Raw genomic sequence first — 14,693 nt, 5'->3', positions numbered from 1 at the left:
CCTTCCTGTTACACTGGATGAACTGGATGTACCTTCTGCTATTTAAGTCTGAATCCACCACTTTTACACTAGATCCTATCCTTTATTGCCTATATAAGACTTGGGTCCTGTAATTAACACCTCTTGTTATTCATAGATCTCTCCCTCCCTGGATTTCACATCCCTCTTCCTCTTTTGCTCCAATGCTGTTACCCTTTATATTAGACTGCCTAAAAGGAGTTGCCCACTGCTTTCACGTCCCCATTTTCTGCATGCCCCATTCTAATCAGGCTTTCATTTTTATTGTTCCATTGAAACCTCTCTTGTCATGGAACCTTAAGATGGCCATGTTTCCAATGACAATGGCCAATTTTCGGCCCTCATTTTACTCATCTGTTATCATCATTTGACGAAGTTTTCTTCTTCCATCTTGAAATATTTTCTTCATTAGGCCTTCAGGCTGGTACTATCTGATTTTGCTTCTTCCCTCCTTCTTAGACTTCTTTTCTGATTTCTCCTCCTCAGATGTAGTTGATTAGTAACTTTAAAAACTATTTGTTCATATAGTCCCTAAAAGGATTTTGAAAAGCTATGTACCCCCTTCACACATTTTTAAGTTGACATTGAAAACTTTTTACCACAAGCTTAAATAACTTCAAATGTTGTACTTTCTAGTATATCATATATAAAAGAAAACTTTTACATCACTCCTTTAAATATATCCATCACTATTTAAAATATATCCAATGGATCTATCGATACATACTATAGTGATTTGACGGCCAATATCAAATAAAAAAATATGAACAAGCTTTTCTTTAATAAAAATTTTAGTTCTTTTCTTTGAATTCATATTTCCATTCCACTTCCCCCACAGAATCTTATCCTAGTGTAATACACTTGAACAACTTTTGTTGATCTTCCTATCATATTTATGTTATAAAAGTCTGTATGAAATTTTTAATTTCCTTGACTCTAAGTTTCTAAGCAGTACAAATTTTGCTCTGGATTGAGTTAATTTTATAATTATTTTCGGTAGACAATTGAACAAAGCAACATTTTATATTACAAATTTTGATAGGTAAATATTAAAACATAAAAAGTAAAATTTTACTAGGTATGCGCCTTTTGATGAGATTGTTGGGTTTTTTCGTTTTCCTGGTCAGTTCATGATCCAAGGATAAATGTTAGCTATTGCTGAATGAAACAAGGATTCAGACAGATTCTATTTTAATTTTTATAGCTATAAGAAATGAAAAATTTGGTTTATATTACAAAGCCAACGGGAATAGGTTTGTTACAGCTGTATCGTGCAGTTATTTGACTTCTTTCCACAACATATGCCAAAAATTATATTGACTTAACAAAAAAATTACTCCTAGAGATCATCACTGATATTTGTAATGTCCTTCTTGTTTTTCTTTAAAGTTTTATTACATATGTATATATTCCTAAACAATAGTTTTCTTACCTTTGAATTTTTTCATAAATCCAATTATACTTTATGGATACAACTGTAATTTACTTATTGTCATAAAATACACATAACATAAAATTTACCATTTTAAGCGTTTTTTAGTATGCAGGTCAGTGGCATTAAGTACATTCACACTGTTGTACAACCATAACCTCCACCCATCTCCAGAACTTTTTCATCATCCCAAACCTAAACTCTGTATCCATTACACATTAATTCCCCTTCTGCCCCCAACCCAGCCCCTATCAATCACCATCCTACTTTTTGTATTTATGAGTTTGACTATTCTAGATATTTCCTATAAGTAGGATAATACAACATTTGTCCTTTTGTGTGATTTACTTCTTTAGATACAAATTATGGTTTGTAAGATTCACCCAAGGGGGGATATAGCAGTAGCTGTATATTTTCACTGCTGAATAGTAACTCATTAATTTATTTATCCATTCTTCTACTGATTGACATTGGATGGTTTCTAGTTTACTATCATGAATAATGCTGCTATAAACCTTTGAGTGTATGTATCCTGGTGTCCATACAAGAATTTCTCTACAATGTATACCTAGAAGTAAAACTGGTGGGTATGTGCATTTTCAATGTTGTTGAAGCTGAGTTTTCTAAAGTAATTATTCCAATTTACACTCTCATAATCATTATCCTAGTCAATATTTGTTAATTTCAGTATTTTCCTTCTCTGGCAGTTTTTTGTTTATTTAAAAATATAGATACTTCTATCAGGCTAAAGAGGTGCCCTTTAAGCTATTAAACGGTAAGGCACAGCAACTGAATTTTTAACTCCATCTAATTGTATTCATTTAATTTCTTACATTAAACCAATTCTGCCTCCCTGGAATAAGCTGAATTGGGTCATGACTTATTATTATTCTATATACTTCCAAGTGAGCTTGCTAACACTTTGCTTAGACATTTTGTATTTATGTTCATGAATGGGCTTCAATTTTCCTTTCTCATGCTCTAGAAGGATTTGTATAAAAGTGAAATAATTTCTCTTTGAATGAAGGACTAGCTAACAAAGACTTACAGACCTAGAATTTTCTTTCTGGGAAAAATTTTAACCACTGATATAATTTCTTAAATGATTATAGGACTATTCAGGTTTTCTACTTCTTCAAGAAACAGTGTGAGAAGGTTTTTCTTTTCTATTTGTCTAATTCATCTAAATTTTCTAATTTATTGGCATATAAAGCTGTTCAAATTATGTCATTTATTGTTAAAGTCATATCTCTCTTTTCATTCCTAATACAGGCATACCTTGGAGATACTGTGGGTTTGATTCCAGACCACCACAGTAAAGTGGTGGAATATTGCAAGTCATAAATTTTTTGGTTTCCCAGTGCATATAAAAGTTATGTTTACACTATACTGTAGTCTATTAAGTGTACAATAGCACTGTGTCTAAAAAAATATACACACCTTAATTTAAAAATACTTTATTGCTAAAAATTGCTAAATATCATCTGAGCCTTTAGCAAGTCATAGGGTTTGAAATATTACAAGAATTACCAAAATGTGACACAGAGACACGAAGTGAGCAAATGCTATTGGAAAAATGGCACAGATAGACTTGCTCAGCACAAACCTTCAATTTGTAAACAATGCCATATCTGTGAAGTGCAATAAAGCAAGGCACGATAAAATAAGAAACGCCTGTATTGATTATTTATGCCATTTGTTCTTTTTGATAAAATTTACCAGGAAATTGTCAATTTTATCAGTATTTTCAGAGAAATAAATTGTGGCCTATTTGTTCATTCAACTATTTTAAGAAACACTGAGAGTCTAATATATGCTAGGTATTTGAGATATATCAGTAAACAGAAACCCTTGCCTTGTCTTAATGAACTTATATTCAAATGGGAAGAGAAAGACAAAAACAATAAACAAACAATTTAAAAATAATGTTTAAAATTGAGGACTAGTTGATTTACAGTATTAAGCTTCAGGTATACAACATAGTGATGCACAATTTTTAATGATTGTACTCCATTTATAGTTATTATAAAATATTGGCTATATTCCCTGTGCTGTACAATATAGCTCTGTGGTACAATAAACAAAATTGCAAAATAATTTATAAAATATTTTAGAAGATGAAAAGTGCTATGGGAGAAATCAAAGGGACTCCAGACTGCAGGGGTCATTGGGGAAGGGATGAATTACAATTTTAAATACAGTGTTTAGGGTGGTCCTCATGGAGAAGGTAACATTTGAGTGAAGACTTGAAAGATATGAGGTTATAAATCCTCTCTATTGTATGTTTTATATTTTATTAATTTTTATATTTGTCTTTATTATTTCCTTCCTCCTCCTTACTTCGAGTTTCTTTTTCTTACTTCTTGAAAATGATGCTTAGTTTCATTAATTTTTCATCTTCTAAAGTATTCAGGGCTACATATTTCCCTCTAAGTACTTCTTTAGACACATTCACAAATTTTGAAGTATTTTTCTTATTACTGAGTTAAAATTATCTTTTTACTTCCATCTTGACCCACTTGAGAATTTTGTTAAAAATTCTCAGCATATTGTATCTTCCTGTTCATAATTTATTTCTTTGACTTTTAAGCTTAATTTCATTAAGGTTATAATACATGCTCTGAATTGTTTCAATTCTTTGAACTTTGAGAATAGTTTTATGTCACAGTACATTGTCAGTTTTGGAATAAAAAATATATGTGCTTAAAATTCTCTAGTTGTTGAGTGCAATGTTCTAAATATGTCTAATTCTTATTCTAACAAATCTAATGATTTGTTCATGTTGTTCCAATCTTTACGTCCTTACTGTTTTATTTTTTAATGCTTTTCTATCAGTTACTGAAAGAAGAAATCTTCCACTATGATTGTGAACTTGTCTGTTTCTCCTGACAGTTCTCTGAATCTGTGCAATGTATATTTCAAGGCATTATAATTAGGTATATACAGATTTAAAATTATATTTTCTTGGTTAATCAAAACTTTATCATCATAAAATGACCCTCTTTATTTCTAGAAGTGCTTTTTGTCTTAAAGTCTACCATGTCTAATATTAATATAGTTATACCAACTTTCATGTTTGTATTATTTGCATAGCATGCCTTTTTCCATCATCTTACTTTAACTCTTCTGTATTTTTATTCTTTAGATGGTGTTTGTAAAAAGATTATTGTTAGATTTTATTTTTTATCCAATCTGACAATCTTTCTCTTTTGATTTTGGGTTTGTCTTGCCTTCTTTTCATATTTCTTGGTATCTTCAATTGATTATTTTTTGGTTAGTGCACTATTTTCCCTCTACTGGTTTGGAAGTTATATACTCTATTTATATCATTTTAGTGGCTATCCTAGAAAGTCAACCTATGTACCTAATATATAAATACGTTTATCATACTACCAAACAGTACAGGGACTTTAGAACATCTTAACTCAATTAATCCTTGCCCTACCCAAATTATACATTATTGCTGTCATATATCTTTTTAAAACAGTTTTACTGAGATAAAACTTATATACCATATAGTTCACCCATTTACAGTGTAGAATTCAATGGCTTTTAGTGCATTCAGAGTTGTGCAACTACCACCACAATCAATTTCAGAACATTTTCATCACCCCCCAGAAGAAATCCCATACCCATTAGCAGCGCTCCCTTCCATTTCCTCACGACCTCCCAGCTCTGTGAAACCACTAATCTACTTTATCTATAGATTTGCCTATTCAGGACATTTCATATAACTGGAATCATACAATGTGTGATCTTTTGTGGTTTGCTTTATTCATTCAGAACAATGTTTTCAGGGTTCTTCCATGCTATATAGCATGTATCAATACTTCCATTTTATGGCTGAAAAATATTTCATTGTATGGATATACCACATCTTGTTTATTTACTTATCAACTGATGAATACTATGTGTTGTTGTCATGTATCTACTTTTTAAACCCACATGTTATTATGTGGATTACTGTTTTATACCTTATGCATATAATCTCTTTTGCAGCAGGTGAAAAACACAGTTTTTACCTGAGAAAATATTTTTCTTTCACCTTTATTTTTGAAAACTATTTGAGCTGATACAGAATTCTAAGTTGGCAGTTATTTACTCTCAGCACATTGAAGACATCACTCCACTGTTTTTGGCTCCCACTGTTGCTGTTAAAACCACAAGTTCAAGTTTTGCCCTGTACTGCAAATGCCCTCATGAAAAAGAGTTTTAGTGCGTCCATTACTTCTTTGGTTCCTTCCTTAATTTAGGTTTTCTCCTGATAATTTCTCATTATCTTATCAGCTCTTAAGTTCCTTTAAGATGGAAGTTTTGATCTATACATATATATTTTAGTCAGCATTATTTACTGTTTTCAGCAGAAAGTTTTATTTTTTTCCTTTTTTACGGTACGCGGGCCTCTCACTGTTGTGGCCTCTCCCGCTGTGGAGCACAGGCTCCGGACGCACAGGCTCAGCGGCCATGGCTCACGGGCCCAGTCGCTCCGCGGCATGTGGGATCTTCCCGGACCAGGGCACGAACCGTGTACCCTGCATCGGCAGGCGGACTCTCAACCACTGCGCCACCAGGGAAGCCCTCAGCATAAAGTTTGATCCAAAAAATCTTAAGCCCAATATTACTGGAAATGGGAAAATCAAAATAATATTTTGAAAAAATTATTTTATTTTACCACTTGCTTTGATTTTAAATTGATCAAAACTTTAAAGCTATAGATTTTGCTCATTCGAAGTATTAAAAAAAAGTCAATTTACCTAATTAGCAAAGCCCAGCCTTCAAAGTTAAACCAACTGGACATATCATACTTATTTTCTATCACAGACAGTTTGACTTCATGTTTCTATACTAATAAATGTGTTAATATGCATCCTCATGATAAGCTATCTCTTTTTTTATTATACGCCAGGTATAAGCTGATTTCATTTCCTCACACATTGTTTTAAAAGATGCAATTATTTAATGTCCTGAACTTAACACCATTTATATTTTAGGGTAAACACTGAATGTTCCATGGAAACCAGGACTCAAATTTTAGGCAACCAAAGCTTTTTGTGAATATGGTATTCCTAAATTAAAATAGGATATAAGTATAGATATGACCTATAGGGCCCCCTTTTTGCCCATTCTTTACAGTTCCATGCCTGGAGGTACTTGGGCACCAGTCTCAATCTATTCAAATAAAATCAATTCAAAGTATTCCAAGTTCATCTATGCATTAATCAGTCTGTAAGGCATTTTTCCCTACAATCTAATCAATGTCTTCTGCTATTTCATGCATTCTACGAAGTACAGTGGTTTCTGAAGAAAACATACTGATGTAAATGCAGCGAAGGGTGTTTTAACAGGGTACCAGGTGTTATAACCTTTTCTATAGTCTTGTACAATTTCCTAGTTTTTACAATGAATAATACTAATTTAAATTATATGAAGTTTCAAAGGCAACTTTAAGGTCTATGTAAAAATATTAAGCTCATTTACACTTTTACTGATACCCTTAATCTTTCTTCATTAAAAAAATTAATGTTATTATTTTTGGAGTCTGAATGTTTTATCAATAAATTACACTGTGAGAGCATTTTTTTTGCATCATCATTTGACAATCTTACAAGCAATGTCACTAAATAAAGATTATTACCAGTCCCACCACTCCACACTACAAAATATAGGACATTCAGAATATCTCAATATTTCAAATGCCACATTTCACCACTTACTTGTAAGACAGACAAAAACAAGAAGTCATTAGTGCCTTGATTAAAGAAAGCCTTGCCAACATGAGTGTTTTGAAAGGTCCTTTAGTTTCATAGCCCAGGTTCTAGGGCAATGATGTACAGTAAGATTTAGAATGGATGAGAGATAGACCTTTGTTTTGCAAAGCAGAAGCGTACTTGCAAGAGGGGAAGATGCAATAGCAAAAGTGCGGGGCTTCAAGACAGTAGATTTTTTCCAGGAAAGAGTATGTTTTACTTTTAGAAGTAGGTTCACCTTGGTGTAAAGACTTCTGACCTACACTGATGCAACAGTTTCCTAACTGGTCCTCCTACTTCTACTTTTGCTTCCCTACAGCGAATTCTCCACTGACCATTTAAAGATATAAATCAGATCATGTCACTCCTCTGCTTACAACTCTCCCACACTCAGAATAAAACCCAGACGTTTCACCGTGGCCCAGTTGGCTGAGAATTGGCTCCTACTTATCTCCCCCAACCCTTCTGCCCACCCCTCAACCCTCACCATCCCTCCACCTCACATTTTATCTTTCACTTCAACTTTGCTCACTCTATTCGAACCAGCAAATTCATTCCCAACTATGGGTCTTTGCAATAACTGTTTCTTCTGCCTAGAATGCTCATTTCATCCAGGTCTCTTCTCAAACTTTAGCTCTTTAAATCACCATTATAACATTATACCCTACCCCACATTTCCCACTGACCCCTTTCTTGGTTTTCTGCACATTCAAAGTAATCTGAAATTATATTTTTTCTTCGCCTCCCCTCCGCAGAAAGAATGTAAGCTTCGTGAAATGAAATCACTCTCTTGAAGAGATATCTGCACCCTCATGTGTACTGCAACATTATTCACAGCAGCCAACACATGAAAACAACCTAAGTGGTGTCTATCCACAGATGAATGAGTAAAGAAAATGTGATATATATATATATATATAATATTATTGGACAAATTGGAATATTATAATATAATATATTGAATATATTACATATTAATACAATATTATATTATATTATATATATATAATGGAATATTATTCAGTCACAAAAAAGAGAAGAGGATCTTATTTGCAACAACACAGATGAACCTGGAGGGCATTATGCTAAGTTAAATAAGTCAGAGAACGAAAAATACTGCATGATCTCACTTATACGTGGAGTCTAAAAAAGCCAAACTCATAGAAACAGAGAGTAAATTGGTAATTGCCAGGGGCTGGGAATGGGGGAAATGGGGTACAAACTTCCAGTTATTAAAATAAATGAGCTCGAGGATCTAATGTACAGCATGGTGACTACAGTTAACAATACTGTATTGTATACTTGAAAGTAGCTAAGACAGTTGATCTTAAATGTCCTCAGCACACACGGGTACACACACAAAATGGTAATTACGTGAGGTGATGGATGTATTAACCAACCTTATTTTGGTAATCATTTCATAAAACGTACATATGTCAAATCATCACATTGTATACTTTGAAACTTATAATACAATGTTATACGTCAATTATATCTTAATAAAGCTGGGAAAAAAAGAATGTAAGTTTCATGAGGACAGGGACTCTGTCTTGCTGCTGTACTCTTATTGCCTAGAATACTGCTACATCAATGAAACAACTATTTTTCCATATGTTTGCAAGGCCTTATATACAAGGATCTTCATTTCTACCTTGTTTGTAGTACTGAAAAATAGGGACAATATAAAAATCATAGATATACTTTCAATGGAATGTGATACAGATATGAAAAGAAGTGATATAATCTCAATGTGCTGAAACAAAAAGAGGTCCCCTAGACATATTTACTCCATAGAATCTATGATGCCATCAGATGTAAGATTCACAATTAAATTATTGATATTATACCAAAAAAGGAACTGCCCAAGATGTGAATGTAAAAGGAAATGCCTGTATATAGCTGAATAATAGGTAAACACAAATGAACCTACAATACAGAAAGATACAACAAAGAAACTTGCATAGCTCAATCCTGAAAAATGAATAGAACGAAAAAAAAAAAAAATCCCTGAAAATTTAAACCACAAGTCAGTTAATGTGGATTTGCAGTCTGACTCATACTATTAGTGTGGTCCAAAAACTCTCAGGAAGAGAATTTAAAGTAGTATTAGGTTGGTAGTAAGCCCAAGTGACCGACAGAAGCAAACATCTCTGGAGGAAATAGATGTCAATTCAGGACTACAATGATTGTAAGTTATTATCAACCATAAAACATATCTCAATTTCAGTCATGTTAAAATGTGAGTATAATAGAATTAATAAAATGCAACATCATCAAGTGAAAACTAGAAGGTGCAGAATGCTCCCATTATGTGGGGAGAAAATGTGTGTGTGTGTGTGTGTGTGTGTGTGTGTGTGTGTGTGTGTGTGTGTAATTTTTAATGATTACAAAATGAATGAAAAGATTTGCAGTGGTTTTTAGTCTTGGCTAGGAGGAACTTTTACATTTTTATGCTACTTTAATTTTGTACCATATGCGTTTATTACTTTTTTCCCTTAAAATAAAACTTTAAGAAATCAGAAATAAAATATACCTTTCCATGATTTTTTAACCATACTGTAATTCCCTTTACAGGCTCACCTCATCCCCAAACCATAATCTTTAAGAATGGAAATAATTAAAAAGTAAGTTTTTCCTTATGTTTGGTTTCAAATTTCACAGGATGAATCTCACCATTCTTTAAGGGAAACAACAATATGAAGAAAATAATCCAAATGTATTTATTTAGCACCCATACACCCATGGTTAAGTACCAAAGTCATTAGAACAATAAGTTTTCAGATTTAAAACAATGCCTCTAAGATTTCACAATCTAAAGCTGAAAATGAATGCCCACACAAACTAATAAACTATTGTAGACAAACATATATATGATTGTAGTCCTCCAGAATACTTCCCCCATAAGAATGTGCCCAGAGTCTTCATAAATTTTGTTCAGTTATTTATATCCACAGTCCCTAAAACAGTATCAGGTTGGTAGTGGGTTCAAGTGACTGAGAAAAGCAAACATAGAGGGCACTCAATAGCATTTCTGAAGAAATGTTGAATTGTATAAATATTGAATGTACATTTATATAAGCATTTCTTCTTTTTTTTCTGGACGCGCAGGCTCAGCAGCCATGGCTCACGGGCCCAGCCACTCTGCGGCATGTGGGATCTTCCCAGACTGGGGCACGAACCTGTGTCCCTTGCATTGGCAGGCGGACTCTCAACCACTGCGCCACCAGGGAAGCCCAAGCATTTCTTCTTAAATAATCAAGGGCCCAAGTGTTTTAAAGTAGTGGTAGGGTAAATGGGGTTTCACATATTCATTCAACAAATATTGATTGAATTTCTACTACGTGCCAGACTAAATGCTATGGACACAAAAATTAATACGACATGCTCTTGACCTTGAACAGCACATAATGATAAATCATTACAATAAATGATAGGCATTATAATTGCGGTATGGACAAATTCACCTGCTATGAGGTGAATTTGATTCCATAACAGAAAATGGCGGGGAAATTAACAGAGTAGTGACTAATCAGATATGCCTTAATGCTAGCATTCCAAACCTAAATTCCTATTGGACCAGGTAGGTAAATAATGTAAGGGATTTGGTCATAGTCTGGATGACAGCAAACTGAAGAATTTATGCATTTCTCAAAGGGGTAGCTGCTACTTAGTCTAGCCAACTGTTCCCTTATAGGACTGTAGGTCCAATGTTATCAGGTTTCCAATTTTTCAAGAATAGGTGGAAATCACATTTTTGCATGAAACTACTTTGGCAACTGATTAAAAAAGACCTTTTAGATCAAATGAACTATGTCTATGTTTGCCAGTCAAGAGATAATAATCTCTGCTTTCAGGTATAAATCTACTAAGAAGAGAGAAAAAGTTATTTGAGACACCCCTTAATGAACTCAAATTTTTACAAAGCACAGAAAAATTCAGTACGTGTTACCATGAAACCCATTTAAAGACTTATTATCCTAGGGTTCGCTTTTAAGTCACAGAAGGTTTTAGAACTAAATTTTTATGCGTTTATCTGAAATGAAGAAAAGCGTTCCTAATCCAAAATTTTCTAGAGCGCAAGTAATAAAAACACCTCAAATCTAGACACAAGTAAAAATGAAAAGGTATTTTAAAATCTCTTTGTGAAATTAGAACTATCTTTTTATGTCAAATTTGAAATACGTCCTGTTATTGTAAGGGATTATTCCATGATTTAAATAGCATTAATGTCTAAAGACTAAGCTTAGTAAACTCTATAAACTATAATAAAGCTACTGGAAAACGTTTAAAAATTGTTTGTACAATGTCAGTGCTTTAAAACTATTTTGAGAAATAATTTCCACCTACCTTTTTTGCTTTGGGACCCTAAAAGTTGGAAAAACAAAAGAATTGATAAATTTAAAAAATAATTCAGACATTTAAACAAAAGTATCCTGCTTACCTAGCATACTAAAATTAGGAGAAGCTAGGTAAAGACTATAAGGGAACTCTCTGTACCCTCTATGCAACTTTTCTGTAAATCTAAAATCATCTCAAAATAAAAAAGTTTTTTTAGAAAAGAATTCAGACAAAACTACAAGCAAGTCTAGGAAAGACTAAGATAGTTCACCCACTGAAGCATCTCTTGTAAGTAGATTTTACACTCATTCTTACGACGATCAATGATCCATGTTTAATGAAATGCCCAATCACAAAACAGAGCACCAGTCGAGAAGGCACTAGTTTAAAGGATTCTAAAGAAGAAGAAATCACTGACATTAGTGTTGGTACTAATGTCAAGCTTGAAAGTGTGGGAGTGATCTCATATTATAAAGAAACAATCTTTCTGTAAAGTTAGATTGCTGATTTTATAGAAAGAGAACCCGTCATTTAAAACAGGCAAAACTATGACAAAATGATTCTATTCAGCAATGTGTCCTAAAGCAGATCTATGCTTTTTTGGATTTTGGAAAGTACAGTATTTCAATCAATATTTACAAGTACTTTTTAGTAACAGTACTTGTAATCTCCTGATTTGGCCCATGTGTTCATTAGATTTCTGGTAAGGAATTTGTAGGGGACCACGTGACTATAAGATCACACACTTTCCACATTTGACGACTTGTACAGGAGAAGTTAGTGGTTCAAGTCATAAGGTTATCACTGTATAAAATATAAATGTTAAAACTGACACAAAGCAGTAGCTTATATCTTCCTGAAAAGTGCATATATTTCACTAATTTGTTCAGCAGGTATTTATTAATGATCTACACACAAAGCACTCTGAGATGCTGGAGATGATATGAATAATAATGGAGACCTGGCTCTCATAACTTTTATAAATGTGTTTTATTTTTATCATATTTGCTATCAATTAATAGTTAACATGCTTCCATCTTGAAATAACTACTATACAGCAGAATAGCTAAACAGCATTGGCCCTGTTCCCAAGTAGCCACATTTTAAAGGTGGGGGAATTGTCATCTCTCACCAGTGCTTTTAATGTGACACAGGTTGAGTTTACGTACATATCCTCACCCATCCTGCAAATCATAGGAGCATCATGTAGTAGAGAAGTTCTCAAAGTTACGAGGGCATAAGAATCACCTAGGATGCTTGTTAAAATGCATATTCCTGGGCTAAAAGTGTACACACTCACTTCTCTCTCCCCATTGTAATTCAGTTCATGTTATTGGTTGAATTGTGCCCCCTCAAAATTCATACATTAAAGTCCTATCTCCCAGTATCTCTGAATTTTACCTTATTTGGAAAGAGGGTCCTTGCTGATGTAGTTAAATTAAGATGAGGTCATACTGGAATAGGGTGGATCTCTGATCCAACATGACTGGCGTCCTTGCCAAAAAAGGGGAAATTTGGATACAGACACACACACAGGGAGAACGCCAGTGAAGAATGAGGTAATGCTGCCACAAGCCAAGAAGTACCAGAAGCTGGCACCTGCAGGGGGAGCATAACCCTGACAACACCTTGAACTTGGACTTCCAGCCTCTAGAACTGTGAAACCGTTAAGTCTCTATTTTTTAAACCAGTTAGCTTGTGGTATGTTGTTATTTGGCAGCCTTAGGAAACTAATAATGTAGATCTGGAGTCCAGTCTGTTCCTGGAATTTGCATTTTAACTCGTATTCCAGGTTTATTAGAGGCAAATTTTCCAGAAACCACATTTTGAGAAAGATTCCTAGAGGGATCTAAGAACAAGAAACTTATGTACCGATTGGAAGATAATAAATAGGTGCTTATTGTTCCCTTAAGTTATCAGCAGTTTTCAGTCCACTTAAAATCCATTTTCTATTCTCCCTGACATGAATGCTCTCCATGCCCTATTTCTTCTCATCACTTCTGGTAAATTCATAATCATACTTTAAAACACAGCTTGAAAATCACTGCTCTTCCCTTCCTGTTCCTGTCCCCTCTCCTGCCCCAATTTCAACATTTCCAACTTTGCGTTACTCCATTGTAGTCACTTCAATTATTACAGTTATAAACCTGTATTGTAATTAATTTGCTAAGTCTGTCTTCCATACCAGGGAGAGATGGTAATTTTCACCTTTGTGTCCTTGGCTTCAGCCTAGTGCCAAGCACAAAGAACATGCTCCATATTTTCCCTTAATCAACGAATTAAATAATTAACTAATTACATTTTCCACTTCCTCTGGTTTTAATCATAGAAGAAGATGGAAATCACGTTTAAGAAAATGGGAAATGAGAACATCTTACAGCTACATGTTGGCCTGTGTTCTTGGAGAAGACATGACAGCTGAGGAGTGCAGAAAAACAAAACAAGAAGCTTTATCACACTTAATAAACACAGGACAGGTTGCATACCCTGAATTACGAAACAATCCAAATTTCCACAAAAGACCACACAAAATAACTTGTGAAAGCAGAGTAAATTGATAAAGCTTTTCATTAATTGATAAGGAGGCAAAAAAACACATTTCCGCCAAGCTGCAATAAAAAAGCAATTTCATGGGAATGTCTATCACTATTGGAAGTTACTAAATTGAGACCGATATTTAAATTTAGCAAGAGGTCGAGATTTTAAGACATCATCTGACCGCACTGATCATTCCCCGTTTGCAGAAACTGGTTTTTACTCCCACCTGTCCGCCGGAGCCTGGACAGAAGGCCACAGATCTGGGGAAGGTCCTTCCCCCCCCCCCCCGCCCCCACCCCAAGGGTATGGGCTCTTTCCTAAACCGACTGGCTCCCCTCTGATAAAATATGACAGGCTCTTGTTACATCATTTAACACGGTGCAGGAGAATCAATGCTCGCCCCTTCACCCAGCTAGCTCCCCCACTTTCCCTGCTCACCATGCTGAGACAGACACTACCTCCGTAGTCGGCCAAGTCGGAGCTCAGGGTTGTGAGGACAAACGCTCCCGGGTTGTGAGGACAAACGCTCGCGGGTTGTCAGGACGACAAGCCCCTCCCACTGGCGCCAAGGCGGGAGCGGAGACCCGAGCGTCTCGGTCCGCGCAGTCGCACTGGGGTTC

At 34.5% G+C, this 14,693-nt stretch overlaps 1 protein-coding gene across 6 annotated transcripts in view; it reads right to left on the bottom strand.

Moving 5' to 3' along the window:
- The window catches only part of CASC1 (cancer susceptibility 1), a 75,687-nt gene extending 61,108 nt beyond the window's left edge, over window positions 1-14,579 (bottom strand). For 3 of the 6 annotated variants that reach the window (XM_032644235.1, XM_032644241.1, XM_032644240.1), the window contains exons 1-2: window positions 14,512-14,579; window positions 11,545-11,562 (exon numbers count right to left, since the gene is read on the bottom strand). In XM_032644235.1, coding sequence (XP_032500126.1) covers window positions 11,545-11,562; window positions 14,512-14,514 — 21 coding nt within the window. In that variant the 5' untranslated portion in view covers window positions 14,515-14,579. Of the gene's footprint in view, window positions 1-11,544; window positions 11,563-14,511 lie in introns of those variants that run through there. The other 3 variants (XM_032644236.1, XM_032644238.1, XM_032644239.1) reach the window with 3 other exon arrangements.
- Between the last annotated feature and the right edge of the window lie 114 nt (window positions 14,580-14,693).

The sequence above is a fragment of the Phocoena sinus genome, chromosome 10, assembly GCF_008692025.1.
Source record: "Phocoena sinus isolate mPhoSin1 chromosome 10, mPhoSin1.pri, whole genome shotgun sequence".
In the NCBI taxonomy this organism is placed as follows: domain Eukaryota; kingdom Metazoa; phylum Chordata; class Mammalia; order Artiodactyla; family Phocoenidae; genus Phocoena; species Phocoena sinus.
Note: the sequence above shows the minus strand (reverse complement) of the source record. Positions and strands in the feature narration are given on the sequence as shown.